General features: G+C 39.1%; 2 protein-coding genes across 2 annotated transcripts in view; one reads left to right on the plus strand and one right to left on the minus strand.

The window, feature by feature from the left end:
• focad (focadhesin) overlaps positions 1-5,590 on the minus strand; it is a 49,083-nt gene extending 43,493 nt beyond the window's left edge. Inside the window, exon 1 of the mRNA XM_073475388.1 lies at positions 5,470-5,590. The gene's annotated coding sequence lies outside the window, so the exon portion shown is untranslated. The remainder of the gene's footprint in view (positions 1-5,469) is intronic.
• Positions 5,591-7,652: 2,062 nt separating this feature from the next.
• Positions 7,653-13,214, plus strand: part of mllt3 (MLLT3 super elongation complex subunit) — a 58,355-nt gene continuing 52,793 nt past the window's right edge. Inside the window, exons 1-2 of the mRNA XM_073474509.1 lie at positions 7,653-7,738; positions 8,542-8,722. Coding sequence (XP_073330610.1) covers positions 7,727-7,738; positions 8,542-8,722 — 193 coding nt within the window. The 5' untranslated portion in view covers positions 7,653-7,726. The remainder of the gene's footprint in view (positions 7,739-8,541; positions 8,723-13,214) is intronic.

Raw genomic sequence — 13,214 nt, forward strand, 5'->3', positions numbered from 1 at the left:
CTCCGGTGGTTGTTTTCATTTCGGGGTGAGGATGCCTCTGAAACTGGTATTTTGACCATCATGGACAGGACATGCTTTAAGTTAAAGCTGCAACTACAACTTCTTTTCATTTCTGATTAATCTGCCAATTTCTGGGTTGACTTTGGTTTGGTTGGGTTAGAAAATAAGTCAAAAAAGTTACTAGAAACATGAAAGACAGCCGTTACAATTTCCCTGAGCCCAAGTTGACATGTTGAATTAGCTTGTTTTGTTGAACCAACAGCCCTCAATACAAAAAATGTATTCCTATTATCGTAGGAGACAAAATAAACAAACACTGAATCTTGGGGGATTTGCTTAACACAAAATGCCTTCAAACCCACAAATAAAAACATTGCTCCATATCACCACTTGTAGTCACACGTCCAGCATATTTAAATCGACAACTACTTTGATAATCAATGAGTCATTTAAAACACACATTATGTAATTTCTGCTGCCAGGGGTCTGTTAATCACAACAACAAAACAGACATTTGTGGAGTGTTGTGGGGGCTGGGCCAGGCCGAGCAGGAGGGTATGACTGCTGCTCAGCTGCTCAGAGCAGGGCAGCTCTTGACGAGAGAGTGGGAGATGCAGATCCAGACCTTCTGGAGGAATAAACGCACTCAGTCACATCAGATTCTGCTCTGATCCAGATCCGTTTATTGATGGAAGGAGAGCTCAGAGATCAATAGGCTTTACACGATCAGGATTTTTGGGGCCGATCACCGATTAGTGAGTTTAAATATACCGATCACCGATCCGATCACGTGAGGGAGCAATATGTGTATTTAAATAACTTGTTAATTTACTGTATATACTTATTTACTGTTTACTGAGTATCAACAAAAGTATTCTCAAGCATTTTTGCCAATGTTTAACAATCTTTGCCATGCCCCAAACTGACAGAGATGCAAGGGTAAAACATCAATGACCTCTAGAGGGCATTCAAGGACTGGCCAGACGTAAGTTCAAAGTTCAGTCAGGTCAAACCAAAATAACTTGAGACAGAAATAATGGGTGCAACAACTTACTGCGTGGATCAAAGTACGCCAGCAAACGTTGAAATGCGGGGTTCTCCACAATATTAAATGGCAGGTCGGCCAGCACGATAAACTCCGTAAGTTTCCTTGTGCCACCCCTTGCCTTCTCACTGTCACGGCTATACGGACAGGTACTGTCTAAAGTAGTTTGCTTTAGCATCCGTTTTGGTGTTTGTTTTTCTTTTTCCACACTCCGTTTCTTGAATCCAGGTGCCTGATTAAATTTGTCGTGTTGTCGATCTCACAAATTGCATAAAATGCAAAATATCGGCCGATCCGATATAGCCGATCAGATTGGTGGAAAGCCTAGAGATTATTTTTTTACTTTTGGGATTAAAAAGTGGATTTATCTTCACTCCTGTTTATCAGCCTGACTGCAGCAGTGATCAGTAGAGGTGACCTCCATTGTCGGGTGTTTATGTTCTGTAATGTTAACTGCTGACTGGATCTGGAGGGGAAATGTACTTTACCTCATGAACGTAACGTTACAGAGAGGAGAGGGGGAAAGAAGAGAGAGAACCAGAGTCTCTGCTGAGTGCTGACTTCACTCAGAGGTTGACCTGGATTCAGACACACAGACTGCTGGCTTTAGAGTAATGCAAAGCAAATTAAACAACTACCACTGCTGATGAAAACATATCTGATGTGACTCTACATTTTCTAGTTTCTAGTTTAATCACATTACATTTAGTCTCTTTCACTGACTTCCTTCCTCCCTCTCTGCCTCTTTCCCAGAAGTTATAGCAACAGGTAAGCAAATAAAACACACCGTTAGCTTGAATAAACTTGTGGATTTCTCTTCATTTGAACATTGTTGGAAAGAGTTGAGAAAATGTTACTACACAACTCAACAAAATATATAACAAAAGTCTAGTCATTTTTAGACATTTTCATGCAGCAATTATACATATTATCTCCTTAAGTCATTTCACAAAGAACTGCCCTATAATTACTGCCAACAGCTTTACAATATGAGGATATTGTCTCTGTTTGATATCATAAACTGTATATGTTTGGGTCCTACTCTGCTCGTTTAATAATTTTATATGGACACTGGATACATTTTGAAAAAACCTAGGGACATCATCTTGGGCCTTGGGAAATTGTGATGAGTGTTATTTACTATCTTCAGACATTTTACAGACAGAAAAATGGCACTGACAAATCAATAATGAATTATTAATAACTAACGAAAAGAAAAAAAACACATTTAGTTGCTTAAATGCAGCGAAAGAATAACAAATGAATTGACATTATTGGCCATTATCTAAAAAGACAGAGTTATCAGTCCTCACTGATAACTCTTTAGTCCGTTTTAATCCAACATTTTCCGGTGAACATCTGTAAACCTCAATTTCCCAGCTTGGGATCAATAAAGTATATCTATTCTATTCTATTCTAAACCGATATATTGGTTTAACATTACTATAAACACAGGGAATACGAGCCTCATGTAGCCTAAACCAAGCCACCCCCTCCCCAAACACAGACACCCAACCCAACCCCCCTGCTGTTATCTAACAGATAAGCCAGGCTGCTTTGCTGTACTCTCCAGCACTGAGCTCCTACACACTCTACACTGGTTCCCACTGCTATTCAGCTCCATGGCCACATGAACAGGTAAGTCAGCAGCACCTGCTACTCTACAACTATACTCCAAACTGACACTCAACTTGCCAAGAGCTTATTTATTGATGTTTGTAGACACTGAAATATCTCCATGTCACTACTTGTTTATCTTAGCTTCATACTCTTTAAAATGAGTTATCAGTTTGAAGAGTGTGATGGGTGGAAGAAGCTTATTTTTCAGTGAAACTAATAAGAACAACTCAGTCATGTGTGAGAGTGATACCTATCATTAAGAGTTAACTGGCCTCTTGTCTATTTTAAAAACTGTTGGTAAGCCAGAGCTAAATAGAAAGTTTGTACAGCAAACTGTTCCAGTGGTTTCTACAGCATATTTACCTTACAGCAAAACAATATAGGCTGGCCTGTACTGCTAGGTCTGCATTAGCAATAGAAGAGAGGACAATGCACCAACAGTGTTGAGCCAACAGTGCTTTAGAAATGACACCGCTGAGGCTTTACTGTGTGACACTCAATGCTGCAAACTGCACACGCCGGCCAGGCACATGGGCTTTTTGATGGCCTTTCAGGTGGCCCAACACACACGCACACCCTGTCACGGCCATGTTGGAAGGTCTGATAAAACTGGATGCTGGTTTTGGTTAATAAATGGTCATTTCTTATCACGTTTTAGTCATTCGACAAAAAGGAATTAATCAATCGGAAGAAGATCAATCAACAGCAATCATGGTTATCTATTTATTGTTGTAGTCGTTTCAGTTGAGCAAAGATGACTCTTAGATGTGATGATTTGCTGATTTTCTCCATTTTATTTCAAAATAAATGGATTATTTAAAACAACCGATTTAAGGTCACAACAGTGAACATGCTTGACTATTTTTGACCATTTAGATAAGTTATTTATAAGTTTTATTTTACTACTTGGCAACACATCCTGATTTACTGATATAGAGGAATATAGATACAGCAACCGATAAATACATAATAAGATGCCTAAATCTTTGTCAATTATTCAATTACAACAAGAAACATACCAGATGACCCACCTAAAGGATGAGGGGATTAAAAGATGCTGCCGTTCCAACACAGAGTTCAAAATAACAGCACACAATCAATGGTAGATAAACAGCAAAAATAGACATATGCCATAACAACACAAAGACAAAAAATTTATTGCCAGCTGTTTTGATTGTCTATTAATTGTTTCAGTCATTTGTCAAGCATAAATGACAAACACTGCCTGAGTTCCAGCTTCTTAAATGTGAGGATTTGCTGCTTTTCTTTGTCAGTTATGACAAATGAAAGCCATCTGAAGATGTCACTTTGGGCTCTAGGAAACTGTGATGGGCATCTTTTTAAAACAGAATTTATTTAATCCTATCAGAACAAACAAAACTGAGAGGGACTTCAACAGTTCAAATGAAATTTTTTTTAAACGTGACGAATTAAAGGTACCCTGTGGAGCTTTTGACCACTAGTAGTGCTGTGGGGCAATGCTTTTATGAACAGGCCTGTTTTTTGTAAATCCCACACAAGAACATGGATGCACAGGCTTGAGCACACAGGTGACCTGTTACCATATACCATTTTCACGCCAAAAACATTCTGGATTAGATTAATCATTTTTTATCACACCTTTCATCACACCTGCCACTATGTCAACATGTCAACATTCCTACCCATGACTACTCAGTAGTCATTACTACATTACTACATGAGTACTGAGCCGTGTTTTCCGCACATAGACTTCACTAGCAGCAGGTGTATCAAAGGCCACACAATTATATTTGGTGATCCATTTTAGCATGTTTTATTATTTTTCTTAATCTGTCCAAGAGAACAACACACTCCACGATCCATCAACTAGTGACCAGTCTGCCCTCACTCTGTTTATGGTCGAAAGTTATTTTATGAAGGGTTTTGTTTCACCACTCCACAAACTATCTGACGTTGTACTGCATATGGACGAATCAAAGAAAGACTGACACTGACCCAGGACCTCTAACATGGCCCCATGAGCATGTAAGGTACAGTGCTACCACAACAGCCTTGACAGCTAAACATAAACTATGCAAAACCTTAAAGGACATTTGGACTTGTCGTGGAAGAGCATCACTCGAGGTCACTATCATGACTGCTTTATGCTACTTAAACAACATACAACATGAAGCATTACTCAGTATACAGCTGGTTAACCTACGTCATTTCATCCAGCAGGTGTTATATTAACAGAATGATGCTGCTGTCGCCCACCATGCCGCATCTTGACAGCAAATTGTTGTCATTCTTGTTTTTAAACCATTTTTATAATCTTTATCTTTTGGTACATTATATTTATGCCGTATTCAAGAATACTTTCTGCTCCATTAGACAATACTTTCCGTAGCGTCCTGTGGATTACATATTCTTACTAATAAGAAAACGAAGATTAAGTTGACAGATTTTTCAATGGGGTTCGCTTGTGGCGCGTTCTCCTAGCTTGGCGTGGTCCTGATGCTGTCTACGTGTCGCACATACCAAACCAGTCCCTTAAAAACTTTAGCCCAAACCTTTGGTGGACAAAGAGCTACTACACTCGGAACCACTTAGTAATTATAATAAAAATTAAATATAACAAACAAGCTAGCAAGTGAAGTTAGCTGAACCGGCTAGTAAAAGCTACACAGGAGTTATCAACACAAAAGCTAACGCTGTTCAACAGGAGGTGCACTCGTAGTAAAAAGGAAAGTCTGGACTGCCCACTGCAGTAAGATGAAAAATGTAACAGACTCTCAGTTAAAAGTTCATAAAAGTTAAACATGTTGTTGGCCAAACTTTACCTCATTCATCCAGCCTCCTGCAAACCAGCATGTAACTACGGCGAGTATCGAGGTTCAAGAGTGATAGAGACCGACTTGTCTCAAACACCATACATTTTGACCGCAAATAATGCTGAAGCGATCTTAGTATGAGAATCAAGACGTTCATTACAACTCAGTAATGAAGCTTTAAATATCACGTTTGCATACATACATATATACTCTAGAGTCTGACTACACGTGAAGAGCTGGGTTAATAATTCACTCGTATGGACTGTTACACGAGTGAAACATGGGGATGTATGGCAGTCTATCAGTGGCCTCATTAAAATGAACAGTGAGACTGAAATCATATTCTCCAGAGAGACTCACTGAAAACTGAGGAGCAATAATGCACATTAATACACAAAGTGTTCAAAGCAGCATGTGATAATTACGACTTGGAAAATATTAGTCAATTGAGTTTTATTTTTGGTGAAAATAATAAGTTTTCATACATGAAAAAAAAACTTCGGATTTTAAGTTTTAATCTTCTTTCACTGATGTATATTTTTGTGTGCAACTGAAAACTGAAGCTTCCATTTGATTAAATACATTCATTTAAATATGTATAATAACATATGGACTTTCATACAAAGGTAACATGCAGATTTCAGATTATGTTTTTCTCAACGGTATTATTTCATCATTCATGTTGCTGTATACCCAACCTGTGGAGGTCCATTTACTATTACTATAAGCCGACATGCAAGCAACAAATATAAAGTATCCAGACCAGAAACCAATGGGAAAACTGAAGAGTGGACTTATTTATTTATTTACAGTAATCTGCACATTATCAATCATTTCGCGTGATATCCGTGGGAAACACCGTTTTTACTTGAAAATAGCTCCTAAAACGTTGTCTTTCAGATTGTTCTATGGAAAGTCAGAGGTGAATTATCTATGTAAAAGCAATTTCAATCAATGTAGTCGCACATGCAAGTTGGCTTTTCATGCAAACTGTTACAACATGCTTCATTCGCCGGTTTTCCCCTGGGACCTGAAGGCAACATAATTACAGGACGGTTGCGGCCACCTGATTGGAGGTCCGTATGTCTGCTCTTCTCACATTGGCTCTTTCAGTCTCGTGCTGTGTCTGCAGCCCCAGCGGGTACACCAGGCTGCGCGTGCGCTTCACCTCTCAGCGTCGTTAATGTAGCAGAATTGAGCGGAAGACGTTGCGGAAATAGGAGATTTTTACGTTCAAAATAAAAGAAAGGACAATAATAGATTAGAAAAGAATACTGTTTGATCATTGAGGGGTTTGTCTGGTAATGAAGCCTTACTTCATTTTCTCACTAATTTGGCAATAGTTCAACCAAACTTAGAGTCAGTGCCAGTCAAGAATATACACATTTCATTATTTTTAGCAGCATACCATATGTGACAATTTTAGTGGCAAAGAGATATAACCAACTGCTGCAGGTACACACGGCAAACCAGCAGTACAAGCATCTCATATACAATTGTATTCAATGACTGGTAGTTAAATAACAACTGTGTAAAAAGAAATATGAATGATATTGCTTGCACTACAAAGAGCAGCTGTTACAGTTGCTTTACACAGGAACAAGGTCAGTTTGGTGCGCTCTGTGTCATGAATAAGAATGTAAAGAAACACACACCTGGACTCCAGCTTGCAACAATGTGATATGGTGGATTTTTAAATGATGATTTGAGTATTTTTAGACTAAATTTATTTCCATTCGACCACTTTTTGGCAAGTATGGAATAAATAAATATAATCACTAGAATATGATTCCTGGCAGAGCATTTAGAGGTTGGGAAATACAATTAGGCAACTGAATAGTTCACTGAATAAATAAACAATTCAAGAGTTAATTTGTACTGCTTGGTTAAATCTTTCTTGGAAGAAAGACTTGGACTCTTGGACTATTTCTATAATACTGGCTATGGGGGCCAGGCCATGCAAGTGCCATAAATTATTAACACATATGAGTTGATAATCTTAGTGGCAGAAACAGCTTTAACAGTATCCTGCAGTCCAGTAAAGTACACTGTGAAGGGTCGCACAGCAGTGGTTTTATTTTGAAAGTCCGCAGCGGAATTACTCTACGTTAATACGCGTCATTGACAGCCGGCAAGCCTTTGAAAGTCTTGAGTCTGACTTCAGTCCGGGAGAGACCATGTCCGCCGTCATAGGCACACAGTACTCACCTCTACTCTCATTCAAAACTAATTCTCCATGAAATAACAGTAACGCGGGGCCTCAAGGATGGCCAACTCGGTGAGTATCCAGTTGGAGGATCTGCTGCCAGTCCGGTCTTATCAAGTCTCTGTTTGGACATTTAGCTGTTTTGTGACACCGGAGGAGTCGCTGGTTTTTTACTCCGTAACGAGGATTTTCAAGCGACACAGCTAGCTAAAGCCGATACGTGCCGCTATCTCCTGAATGAACAGTGTGCTGCAAAATTCAACCAAAAAACCGGACAGTTTTAATTTTTTTTCTGCTCACCTACAGTGAACACATTTGCTAATGCGTAAATTAAAGCTATTTCAGAATGGTTACAGTCCATCGTGCAATTCGGCATAATGTTACACGCAATGTACAAAGTAGCACTTAAATCAGGTGAAAATAAAACTTTAACAAGGCGTTTCCTTCTTATTATCTTTACATTGTCTTGTCACAGCCATGTGGTGTTAACCACTGGTAGAAAGCAAAGTGGGAGAATGTTCAAATAGTGCAAAGTTAGTGGAAATGTTGGCTGTTTCATGAGTGATATTTATTCTAAATTAACCTGTAGACTTTAGTTAATAGTCAGAGTCGTAAATCAGGTTCTGCAGGTGTGTAAAATTGCCCAAAATCAGTGTTTCATAAAATGAGCAAATTTTTTAATGGAGTTTTACATGATGTTCTCCGTGCAGCAGACAAGGGAATATAGTTCAGGTTTTTAATTGTTCAGTAGAGAAATGTTGGGTTAGAGATTATTTGTATACAGTCTAACATTATCTGTTGGTCTTAATTTAAATTCTTTTTCAAAAGCTTTTTCTTGAAATTGGGCAGTAACCCAACATCATTTCATTTTACAGGGTGCTGTTCAGGTGAAACTGGAACTTGGTCATCGTGCCCAGGTCAGAAAGAAACCCACTGTGGAAGGCTTCACCCATGACTGGATGGTGTTTGTCCGAGGACCGGAGCACAGCAACATTCAGCACTTTGTGGAGAAAGTAGTCTTTCACCTGCACGAAAGCTTCCCTAAACCAAAAAGAGGTAAGAGACCTGTTATTTCTGCTCTATGTTGTCTCTTTGTTTCATGTTTTCTTTGGCACTCTTCCTTCAAAGTGGCTGGGTTTCCCATGTGGTGAGAGGGAGAGTAGGGTTTAAAGCCTCAGATCAGCCAGCATCGACAACGATCATGTGTGCTTTGGTCCCTGTAGCTGACTCTGACCTCTGACATATGAAGAGGGTGGCAGAAAAAGTCCATTTCCTTGTATTTAATGCGTGTTGAGGAGAAAATGTAGTGTTTTTTGGTTCTGTGAGCAGAAGCAGTTTCCCCTCTCTGTAATTCTCAGAAGACAGAAAGGAAAGGTTGGAAATAATGATGCAAAGTGCCAATTTATGGTGTGTTCATGCCTGTTTGGAGCATTTTAGTGTTTCTTTTAAATGTCACACTGTATAGATGTGTTGTCTTGAAACCCTGCCAAGCAGAATTATACCTGATGTTGCTTTTGGATATGAAACAGACAAACCTTTTATGATAGAGCTGCTTGGTTCTGGGGCTCTAAGTGTTAAGGTAAAGCAGTGACAGGTAGGACCTGTGTTGTTTGCAGCTCTGCAGGCGCTGGGCTGAAACACAAGTACTGCACAATAGGAAGTCTTTAAAATCGTGGCTAGACTGATAATTGTTATTCATCATGAACTTGGCTGTGCGGACTCCCAACCACAATTGGACGTAGACACATAGACTGCACATGCACACATGTGCTCTGTGCAATAACAGCAATCTTGTAGGTTCATTACATGTCAAACTGTGCAAGACTATAAACTCAGTTATAGTTTAGAGTGAAAAATGACCATTATAAGGATAGAGGCTAGGATGATGTTTTGTTTGACCAACAGTCTGAAACCTTGCAATGTCCAGTTTATAATCATTTATGACAGACACGCATCAAATCCTGACGTTTGTGAAGCTGGAATCAGCAAAGGATTAATTTGGCTTGAAAAATTATGACAACACTTGATAAATTTAATCAAAATGCTTGCAGATCAATTTTCTTTCGATCAAGTAGTTCAATAATCAACCAATCATTGAAGCTCTAGATGGGTCTGCTAAAATCTTGGTTGCGCTCTGGGTCTGGAGCTCTGGGTATGGAGCAGTTAGTGTATTATATGTAATCTCATGCTGTATTCTGTTTGGTTGGTTAGCAGATATGTGTCTTAGCAGTAGTCACATTGTGTGAATTTGGTCTCACATTTCAAACATGGTCCGAATTTTGACTCAGGCCCTCTGCTCACCAAACTCTAAATTGGCCATCGTTAGTCGTACCTCATGGTGTGATCTAGGACCAGACTTGCCAACCTTGAGACCTCAAAAGAGGATTTCAATTCAGAAGCAGGGTTTCATCCCCCAGAAAAAAACGAGTTTGTGGAAATAACCAGAAGAACACTGCAACAGCAATTTTATGTTTTAATTTTATAGGAGGGGAATGCAGAATACTTTGACCGTGTTTGCATGAATCTCTGGTATAAACCAATATTAATCAGTTTTCCTTCATTTTACGCCCCTTCCCTTTAGAGACTCTATGTTTGTCAGCCTGTCGAGGGAAACTGATGTCGGTGCAACCCTCATGCTCGACAGAAAAATCAACTCGGCAGATTTTACAAAATGCACGCCCCTTTCCCTTAAACCTTCTCCTAAGAAACAGGATTTTTTTTTCAGGACATCCTTAATTTGCTTAAATACTTCTTTCTCTTCTCTGTTTCTCTTACTGCTTCACTCATTGAGCAGGACGAGGTGCTATACAACAGTAGACTACACGCTGTATAGTGGCAGACACAGGTTGTGATAACTAAAAGGGGGGAAAGTGTGAACATTAGTCATAAATTGGGAGACATCCAGGAGAATTATGAGCCTCCCAGAAAAACATTGAGGGTTGGTATGTATGTCTAGGTCCACTGTTTTGAATTGATGAACAAAGGTTTGTCACCACGTTTCTCTCATTATTGTCAGCTTTCTTCTTGGACAGCCCAAAGACAAACAGTGTATTGAGGCCTTAGTCTTTGTAGTCTAACATGCTTGGATGTGTGAAGTAAAAGTAAAGGAGCATCTGGCAAGGAAGGGATCAATTTAAATGCCTCCTAGGTCTGAGATTTTTTGACTCCACGTCAGCCTTTTGTGAGTTTAGGCCTGTCTTCAGTTCAGTGTTCCTCTTGTTGCTCCTCATGTAATTACATCAGACTCGGGCGACACAGCAGCTTTGATTTATCTACTCGCCTTCCTGTACAGGCATTCATTTTATGGCAATGTTTTTTTCTTGTTGAATTACATTAATAATGAATATGTCAGTTTGTCTATCCAAGTAACTGCTGACTGCCCACAGTGGGTTTGATGGTTCTAAACTGGTCACAACTGCATGCAGGCTGTCTGTAGTACCTGCAATCAAATCAGACCTTTAACGTGAATGTATCTAGGGCTGCAACTAACTTTACTTTATACTCTAATTTTTAATATTTTTGGTCAAGAAAATGTCCAAAAATGGTGAAAAATGTCCATCACATTTTCTGTCAATTAACTTACAGATTAATCAACCAATTGTTTTCAGCTCTAAATGTATCCCTGACTTTCTTCCATCATTTTGTCTCCTGGTTTTAATGCTGTTTCATAGGCTTTTTTTTCCCAAACATTAACATAATACTTTTGATTGATAATGTATGGTCTGACATCAGACAAAAAAATGTTTTTATAGCCCTATAAAAATACAGCTCAGCATCAGCTTTTTATTATCAGCTTGCCATTTTGATCCTCACACCATCCCCTGTAAGTATTTTTTAGTTATGAAGCTGTTCAGGATGGTGTCAGTACTGATTCTTTGACAGTAAACCTCTTTTAATATGCCTCCAATAGCTATTGTCAATCAATAGTTTGATTTAAGTATGGAGCTACAATGATTAGTTGATAAATTAATCAGTCACTCGACAGATAAATTGAATGGCAACTACTTAGAAAAGCGTTTTGTGAGTCATTTTTCATAGAAAAAATATGAAAAATTCTCTGCTTGTTGCAGAAATTAAAATATTTGAAGATGTCACCTTGGACTCATTACCAATTTTATTAACTGTAACCTTGTTCCCCCTTATAGAAGCAAAAGCAGGCCTTTGTGGGTCTTTAAGATCTTCAGGGCACTAAAATTAAACCAGGTCTTTGTTACCCATCAAATTTCATTTTATTGGAAAATATTGAAGCTCTGCTCTAAAGTACAAAAGTACAAGGATAACAGAACAACACCTTTTGCTAGAACTACTCACTGGAGTCCTCTCTTTTCCTTTGCCTGAACTGTTTTTTATACTTACAAAAAGGAAATTTGTAGATGAAGTACTCTCCATGGTGCTTGTTCAGCTGGAGGCACCACAATCTCCTACACTTTATGAAATACATTTCAAATTGTCTTCCTGTGTACGGTACTATGAAATCAGATTGGACTAAACTGGATAAATGTCCACTTTACATGCCAAGGCAATGAAGCTCAGCCATGTCTTGGCTAGAGGCATGAATGAGTTTGTAAAACTGTGCTTTCTCATGTGGGTCAAGAGATGCATTTTAATCAGTATTGTGAACAATAAGTTCCACCACTAGAACTTTTTCTGGGTTCCAGGATCCTTGTAAAATAACACCAGATCTTTTACCGGAAATCAGGGACCTTTTTTGAAACTGGGGAACCTTTTTAAGAAGTTAGGAATGTATTTAGGGGCTAGGAAACCTATTTGGGAACTCAGGAACATAAATGGGGGCTCAGGAACTTATTTAGGGGCCCTCGGAACCTATTTGGGAACTCAGGAACATATTTTAGGGCTCAGGAATCTTGAGGGAGCAAATTAACATATTCATCAGTTTGGGAACCTTTTTGGGTACTCGGGGAACGTATTTAGGGGCTTGGGAACCTATTTCGGGGCTAAGGAACTTTTTTTTTTTAAACTCAGGACTGTGGTAAACTCTTTAGGCGCACCTGCGTTTTGAACAGATGGTCTAAATGTAGTTCCTGTTGTATCATTCCTGCCTTTAAACAGGTTCAGACACAGTAGAAACTCGGAAAAATGGCCTTTACTTCAAGCTGTGGCCTCCAAGTCTGTGTTTGGCTGAAACATTCAAAGTAACTTTCTTCAACATGTGAAGATGATCATTCTTAGCAGCTAGGAACACCTGAATGCTCTGAAAGACTAATGTGGCGGGTGCATATATATCACTGTGATATAACCATCCTTGAAACTGATGGACTTCAAACCTGTCATATGTTCTGACAAAAGATGTGTTTTGAGACAGGCCCAGTCCACACAGCATGTTGGAAATCCTATACTGGATCATTTCCTCCAGTGCCTCCAAGCTAACTATAAATCAAATTCCTATCTGCTGATATGGAACCCTTTAAAGCTTAAGTTTCTCCTAAAAGGCCTTTGATTACAAGTTACCAAATGAGATTTGGCTTCTGCACACCGAATCCTTCTCCCTGTTCTATTCGTGCTCCAGCCCAATCTTGATAAATGTGAT

The sequence above is a fragment of the Pagrus major genome, chromosome 10 (assembly GCF_040436345.1).
Source record: "Pagrus major chromosome 10, Pma_NU_1.0".
Classification (NCBI taxonomy): domain Eukaryota; kingdom Metazoa; phylum Chordata; class Actinopteri; order Spariformes; family Sparidae; genus Pagrus; species Pagrus major.